An 8518-nucleotide genomic window follows, 5' to 3' on the forward strand; every position below is an offset into this window, starting at 1 on the left:
TCTGATGCACTGACCTATCCAGAAGGGAGACCACTATCCTGGGGCTTGAAACTCTAAAGCTAGCTTCTCAATGAAGAGCTGATGGGATCATCTGTAAGAGGTTTTCTTTCCACATACCTCATTATTCAACTTGACCATGTGTAACTGGGAGAACTCATTTTACTCTTCACTGCCTTTTTTTTTTTTTTTGCATTCACAGTATATGAAGAGAATAACGGAGTCTGAGATACAGGAAAAAGTGAACATTTTATTAATGTCCCATAAAACTTCGTTTTATATGCTACCTTAAAGTTTAATTGAATAATATGTGTATTCCTCATCAAGTAAGTTGAAGTAGACTTTGTAGTAAACTGATCAGTTTGATTATTCAGAGAACTTATTGACTATAAGTATAAATGGTATAAGTTAAATGCAGAGGTCAATAATCTTTGCTTGGTAGAATAAAGATGGGATTTAGGGTAATTATGAGACCCATGGGGCAGTCAGGGCAGCCTCACCCCTCACAGTAATTTTCTCAAAACAGTGAGCACCCAGCTCTGCCCCTACTCTATGTCTAGCTGGTGAATTGATAACAAATTTGAGTACATTAGAGCAGTTAATTATATTCAGATATTTCTTGGGGTCCCATGATGTGTCAAAATACAATTCCCTATGTCTGTTTTCTCATGCATAGTCTAATCAATTTAAAACCTAATAGTTTCAGCTTTAGAACTCTAAGACAAAACATGAAGATTATATTTAATTTCTAATCATATAATTAGTTATGTAAGCTATAGAAATTTGGAAAATACTGAAGAACATGGGAAATAAAATATCAACCATAATCTCACATTCAGGAGCAAATGTCCTCAATGTATTAAATTATTTTTCTTACCAATCTTCTATACATATGTTTTAACATAGATTAGAAAAGTATATAAAATTTTATAAGGGAAATTTTTGTATTTGAACTTTATTTTTAAAAGATGTATATAAAATCTGTAATCTTCTAAATGCTAATACAATAAGTATATTCACTAAATTTTTCCCTATTTTTACATAATTTGTAAAATAGACTATTTTGTGATTTTTTAATTCATGTTATTTTGTGCATAAACTTTTAGATTAGCATCCAAAATTGTTACTTCTAATGTCCAAATTATTCCAATAAATTGATGTTCCATTAAAGTATTTCAGACACTATGGCCAAGGAAACTGAATTTCTTTCTTCTGGTTACTCTATGTCTTATTAAAATAGTTTGAGATCAGAATAAAAAAAGACTAGGTCAACTAAAATAACTTTTAAGATACTATTCCTATAGAGTTTTGGGAAAAGCAAGACTCATCTGTGACATTATCAGAGTACTGTTAAAAGGCAGAGTTTCAGTGTATTTCACTTTTTTACGGTTCTTTTTTCTTTTCTTTTAAAGGCAAAGCATTCTTTCCCAGAGTTTTTATTACCCACACCACATAGATGGAGAACGAAAGGAATGTGACCGTCTTCATTCTAGTAGGTCTTACACAGAACCCCCAAATGCAAAAAACAGTGTTTGTGGTGTTTTTGGTCTTGTACGTGGTAACCCTCTCAGGCAACCTGCTCATTGTGGTTACCATTACCACCAGCCAGGCTCTGAACTCCCCCATGTACTTCTTCCTGACCCATCTTTCCTTGATAGACACAATTTACTCTTCTTCTTCAGCTCCTAAGTTGATTGTGGACTCCCTTCAGGAGGTCAAGACAATCTCCTTTAATGGGTGCATGGCTCAAGTCTATGCAGAACACATTTTTGGTGCTGCTGAGATCATCCTGCTCACAGAGATGGCCTATGACCGCTACGTGGCCATCTGCAAGCCTCTGCACTACACGGCCATCATGAGCCACAGGCTGTGCCTCCTCCTGCTGGGGGTGGCCTGGACTGGAGGATTTCTCCACGCAACCCTTCAGGTCCTCTCTACAGTCCGGCTGCCCTTCTGTGGCCCCAATGTCATAGACCACTTCATGTGTGACTTGTACCCTTTGTTGAAACTTGTCTGTGTGGACACCCACATCCTTGGTCTCTTTGTTGCTGCCAACAGTGGGTTCATCTGCCTGTTAAACCTCCTCCTCCTGTTGGTCTCCTATGTGGTCATCTTGCGCTCCCTAAAGAACTATAGCCTGGAGGGGAGACGCAAAGCCCTTTCTACGTGTGTCTCTCACATCACAGTAGTGGCCTTATTCTTTGTGCCCTGTATCTTTGTGTATCTTCGCCCAGTCACCACTCTGCCCATTGATAAAGCTGTTGCTGTCTTTTACACTATGGTGGCCCCTATGTTAAATCCTTTAATCTACACCCTCAGAAATGCTGAGGTAAAACGTGCTATGAAGAAACTCTGGAAGAAAAAAGTGAGTTCAGATAATAGTTAAACAGAATCATTAAACATTACAGATAGAAGTAATAGAGGTACTCTAGTCCAAGCCTCTTGATGAATATATCAAATCTAATAATGGAATGAATAATACTTGCCGATAGCCACTTAAGCACAAAAACTAAAGCTTGGGTTGGAATCCAGACTTACTGTCTCCCATCTCTCACTCTCCTTATCACAACTTAATGCTTCTTAATCAATAAATACTTATCTATTAACAGGAAATCTGGAAATATCTTCAGAAGCTAAAAAGTACAAATCTAGAGTTTTGAATTGGTCTTATTATGTAACGTGGAGATGTATTGGTTACTACTGATTATTAAGGAGTGCCTAATGATATTCCTTACTTTGGACTCTGGCCTCAATATAGATTTTTTGTGTGTGAATTTTCTTGTTCATTAAATCTTGTTTGTACAGTAGAAGAAATCCTATTTATGACATGCTTATAAGACTAGCATTGTATTATGTATTTTCCATATTGTATTAGGTGGGGTCCAGTCAGAGAACAGAACAGAGTCATTTGAACTGGAAAAGTTCACATGCAATCATTATGTCAGGGCGCTACCTATAAAAAGGGCTATGAGCTCTCTAAAAAAAAGCCCTTTGACTGAGAAATGAGTATCCAAGGAAGGAATTTATTTAGAAAGTGGCCTTCCTTCCCAGGCCAGGACTTCACTCTTTGGAGAAAGTGTAGATTTTGCCCTTGGGTGAAGGGATGGCATGCTCGACCCAACTTCAGGTTAGTGGTAGGGCTGAGACACATACTAAGATATGACTCTTTGTCCACGTACTGTTTACCCATTACATGCAACTCTAGGGTGTCTTTTCCAGGCAGTTTGGACAGAAATGAGATAACAAAACTGGTGATATTTATAAAAAAAAAAAAAAAACTTCACATAGTTTCCCATTGAGCATGATCAGATGGTCCCAGAGATGATCATTGGTTCATCAGCTGTAACAGTGATCTCTACTCACATTGCACTTCATTGCTTATGCTACTTTAACTTTTTTCTCTGGAAGTTCTGGTACTTATATCACAAGACAATTTTAATTATCCTTAAAACAGTTAAAATACTGTTCTTTTATCAGCTCTATTTCACTCTTCCTTTGCGTCCATGTACCCATGTTCCTCAGACCACTCTGCTGCCACCACAAACTCATTCCCATATGTTTTTGTGCTTTGTTTTGTTGCTAATCACTGTCAACAGTTTTGGGTATGCCAAACTACACTCACATTTATAATTTTTATGAACAGTTTTGATTTATGAAAATAATAATTGAAAACATTGGTATCTTTATGTTCAGGTACCAGCAACATATTATATAATAATTACATCATATAATTTGGCTTCTGATTTTTATTTTTTTAAATTTATTTATTTATTTATTTAGAAAGCTTTTTCATATGTGAGGAAACCTGTATAACACTTAAGGGAGGTGGGGGGGTGGTTCAGGATGGGGAACACATGTACACCCATGGTGGATTCATGTTGATGTATGGCTAAACCAATACAATATTGTAAAGTAATTAGCCTTCAATTAAAATAAATAAATTTATATTAAAAAATAAAAATTAAATGGCACACACATTTCTACAGATAGTTTCTAATTTCTCATAGTTCTTCTTTAAAATTAATTTTAATCAGAGTATAGTTGCTTTAAAATATTGCATTAGTTTCTTGCTCTACAGCAGTGAATCAGTCATACATATACATATGTGAAAGTGAAGTCGCTCAGTTGTGTCCGACTCTTTGTGACCCTGTGGACTGTAGCCCACTGTCCTCCGTCCATGGGATTCTCCAGGCAAGAATACTGGAGTGGATTACCATTTCCTTCTCCAGGGAAATCTTCCTGACCCAGGGATCGAACCCTGGTCTCCTGCATTGCAGGCAAACGCTTTAACCTCTGAGCCACCAGGGAAGCTCCCCTCCTTTTTGGACTTCCTTTCCATTTAGGTCACCACTGAATAGAGTTCTCTGTGCTATACAATGGGTTCTTATTATTTATTTGTTTTATACATAGTAGAGTGTATAATGAAACCAAGCCATGCCTGCCGGCAAACCGAAGACGGGTGGGTCATGGTGGAGAGGTCTGACAGAATGTGGTCCACTGGAGAAGGGAATGGCAAGCCACTTCAGTATTCTTGCTTTGAGAACCCCATGAACAGTATGAAAAGCCAAAATGATAGGATACTGAAAGAGGAACTCCCCAGGTAATTAGGTGCCCAATATGCTACTGGAGATCAGTGGAGAAATAACTCCAGAAAGAATGAAGGGATGCAAAAATAATAACCAGTTGTGGATGTGACTGGTGATAGAAGCAAGATCCGATGCTGTAAAGAGCAATGTTGCATAGGAACCTGGAATGTCAGGTCCATGAATCAAGGCACATTGGAAGTGGTCAAACAAGAGATGGCAAGGGTGAACGTTGACATTCTAGGAGTCAGCAAACTAAAATGGACTGGAATGGGTGAATTTAACTCAGATGACCATTATATCTACTACTATGGGCAGGAATCCCTCAGAAGAAATGGAGTAGCCATCATGGTCAACAAAAGAGTCTGAAATGCAGTACTTGGATGCAATCTCAAAAATGACAGAATGATCTCTGTTCTTTTCCAAGGCAAACTATTCAATATCACAGTTATCCAAGTCTATGCCCCAACCAATAATGCTGAAGAAACTGAAGTTGAACGGTTTTATGAAGACCTACAAGACCTTTTAGAACTAACACCCCGAAAAGATGTCCTTTTCATTATAGGGGACTGGAATGCAAAAGTAGGAAGTCAAGAAACACCTGGAGTAACAGGCAAATTTGGCCTTGGAATGCAGAATGAAGCAGGGCAAAGACTAATAGAGTTTTGCCAAGAAAACGCACTGGTCATAGCAAACACCCTCTTCCAACAACACAAGAGAAGACTCTATACACGGACATCACCAGATGGTCAACACCGAAGTCAGATTGATTATATTCTTTGCAGCCAAAGATGGAGAAGCTCTTATATAGTCAACAAAAACGAGACCAGGAGCTGACTGTGGCTCAGATCATGAACTCCTTATTACCAGATTCAGACTCAAATTGAAGAAAATAGGGAAAACTGCTAGACCATTTAGGTATGACCTAAATCAAATCCCTTATGATTATACAGTGGAAGTGAGAAATAGACTTAAGGGCCTAGATCTGACAGATAGAGTGCCTGATGAACTATGGAATGAGGTTCGTGACATTGTACAGGAGACAAGGATCAAGACCATCCTCACGGAAAAGAAATGCAAAAAAGCAAAATGACTGTCTGGGGAAGCCTTACAAATAGCTGTGAAAAGAAGAGAGGCGAAAAGCAAAGGAGAAAAGGAAAGATATAAGCATCTGAATGCAGAATTCCAAAGAATAGCAAGAAGAGATAAGAAAGCCTTCTTCAGCGATCAGTGCAAAGAAATAGAGGAAAAGAACAGAATGGGAATGACTAGAGATCTCTTCAAGAAAATTAGAGATACCAAGGGAACATTTCATACAAAGATGGGCTCGATAAAGGACAGAAATGGTAGGGACCTAACAGAAGCAGAAGATATTAAGAAGAGGTGGCAAGAATACACAGAACTGTACAAAAAAGATCTTCACAACCCAGATAATCATGATGATGTGATCACTAATCTAGAGCCAGACATCCTGGAATGTGAAGTCAAGTGGGCCTTAGAAAGCATCGCTACGAACAAAGCTAGTGGAGGTGATGGAATTCCAGTGGAGCTGTTTCAAATCCTGAAAGATGATGCTGTGAAAGTGCTGCACTCAATATGCCAGCAAATTTGGAAAACTCAGCAGTGGCCACAGGACTGGAAAAGGTCAGTTTTCATTCCAATCCCAAAGAAAGGCAATGCTAAAGAATGCTCAGACTACCACACAATTGCACTCATCTCACATGCTAGTAAAGTAATGCTCAAAATTCTCCAAGCCAGGCTTCAGCAATACATGAACCGTGAACTCCCTGATGTTCAAGGTGGTTTTAGAAAAGGCAGAGGAACCAGAGATCAAATTGCCAACATCTGCTGGATCATGGAAAAAGCAAGAGAGTTCCAGAAAAACATCTATTTCTGCTTTATTGACTATGCCAAAGCCTTTGACTGTATGGGTCACAATAAACTGTGGAAAATTCTGAAAGAGATGGGAATACCAGACCACCTAACCTGCCGCTTGAGAAATCTGTATGCAGGTCAGGAAGCAACAGTTAGAACTGGACATGGAACAACAAACTGGTTCCAAATAGGAAAAGGAGTGCGTCAAGGCTGTATATTGTCACCCTGCTTATTTAACTTTTATGTAGAGTACATCATGAGAAACGCTGGGCTGGGAGAAACACAAGCTGGAATCAAGATTGCTGGGAGAAATATCAATAACCTCAGATATGCCGATGATACCACCCTTATGGTAGAAAGTGAAGAGGAACTAAAGAACCTCTTGATGAAAGTGAAAGAGGAGAGTGAAAATGTTGGCTTAAAGCTCAACATCCAGAAAACGAACATCATGGCATCCGGTCCCATCACTTCATGGGAAATAGATGCGGAAACAGTGGAAACAGTGTCAGACTTTATTTTTTTGGGCTCCAAAATCACCCAGATGGTGACTGCAGCCATGAAATTAAAAGATGCTTACTCCTTGGAAGAAAAGTTATGACCAACCTAGATAGTATATTCAAAAGCAGAGACATTACTTTGCCGACTAAGGTTCGCCTAGTCAAGGCTATGGTTTTTCCTGTGGTCATGTATGGATGTGAGAGTTGGACTGTGAAGAAGGCTGAGCACGGAAGAATTGATGCTTTTGAACTGTGGTGTTGGAGAAGACTCTTGAGAGTTCCTTGGACTGCAAGGAGATCCAACCAGTCCATTCTGAAGGAGATCAACCCTGGGATTTCTTTGGAAGGAATGACGCTAAAGCTGAAACTCCAGTACTTTGGCCACCTCATGCAAAGAGTTGACTTATTAGAAAAGACTCTGATGCTGAGAGGGATTGGGGGCAGGAGGAGAAGGGGATGACAGAGGATGAGATGGCTGGATGGCATCACGGACTCGATGGCCGTGAGTCTGAGTGAATTCCCGGAGATGGTGATGGACAGGGAGGCCTGGTGTGCTGTGATTCATGGGGTCACAGAGTCAGACACGACTGAGCGACTGAACTGAACTGAACTTTCCTACTTGGTGACCATAATTTTCTTTTCTGTATGTGTGACTCTATTTTTGCTTTGCAAATAAGTTCATCTGCACCATTATTTAGATTACACATGTAAGTGATATTATTCAATGTTTGTTTTACTCTTTCTGACTTACTTCACTCTGTATGAGCGTCTCTAGGTCCATCCACATCTCTGTGAGTAGCACCATTCAGTTTTTGTAATATTCCATTGTATATATGTACCATGCATTCTTTATCCATTCCCCTGTTCATGGATGTTTAGGTTGCCTCTGTGTCCTGGCTGTTGTAAATAGTGCTGTCACGAACATTGGGGTGCATGCATCCCTTCAAATTGTGGTTTTCTCTGGATATATCCCTAGGAGTTGGATCACTGACTCATATTAGTGTTTTAAGGAACCTCCACACTGATTTTCATAGTGGCTGTACAAATTTCTATTCCCCACACATTTCATGGTACCGTGTCCTTTTCCACTAGTTTATAATTTATAACACCTTGTAATTTTTTACTCCCTCTTGGGAGTTTTTCAAAGGATCTTAAGTTTTTTGAAGGCAGAATCCAGGTCTCTCTCCTCTCTCTCTCTCTCTCTCTTTTTTTTTTTACCATTTCAACCCCAGCAACCATCAATGTGTGATACATACTGTGTGCTCAAAATGTTTGTTAGTTAATGAATTAAGACAAAAAAAGAATAAAAGGAGTGCATTTATCTTGAAATTGCTTTGTATGTAGACAGAGCCACACATTTTAAAAAACAGCTTTTAATAATGAAATGTTACTGAAAACTAAGTAGGTTAACTGAAGAGCATAGCTTAAAGAGCTTATATTAATAACATAAAAAGTCTTGCTGAGAGCAGGGAGAATATTAAGGTAAACTATTTGCTCATATGCTGAGAAGTGTAATTTAAATTTCTTTCTCATCTTCAGTTTAAACAGGAATAAAAGCAAATTGTA

The 8518-nt window shown here is 38.8% G+C and overlaps 1 protein-coding gene across 1 annotated transcript; it reads left to right on the top strand.

Moving 5' to 3' along the window:
- Positions 1 to 1417: 1417 nt before the first annotated feature.
- Positions 1418 to 2383, top strand: LOC120876979 (olfactory receptor 4C12-like). The gene has a single exon (XM_040259289.1). It carries the CDS (start codon positions 1454 to 1456, stop codon positions 2381 to 2383), a length of 930 nt encoding a protein of 309 aa, XP_040115223.1. The 5' UTR covers positions 1418 to 1453.
- Positions 2384 to 8518: the final 6135 nt, after the last annotated feature.

This window comes from Oryx dammah, unplaced genomic scaffold, assembly GCF_014754425.2.
Source record: "Oryx dammah isolate SB20612 unplaced genomic scaffold, SCBI_Odam_1.1 HiC_scaffold_17, whole genome shotgun sequence".
NCBI lineage: Eukaryota > Metazoa > Chordata > Mammalia > Artiodactyla > Bovidae > Oryx > Oryx dammah.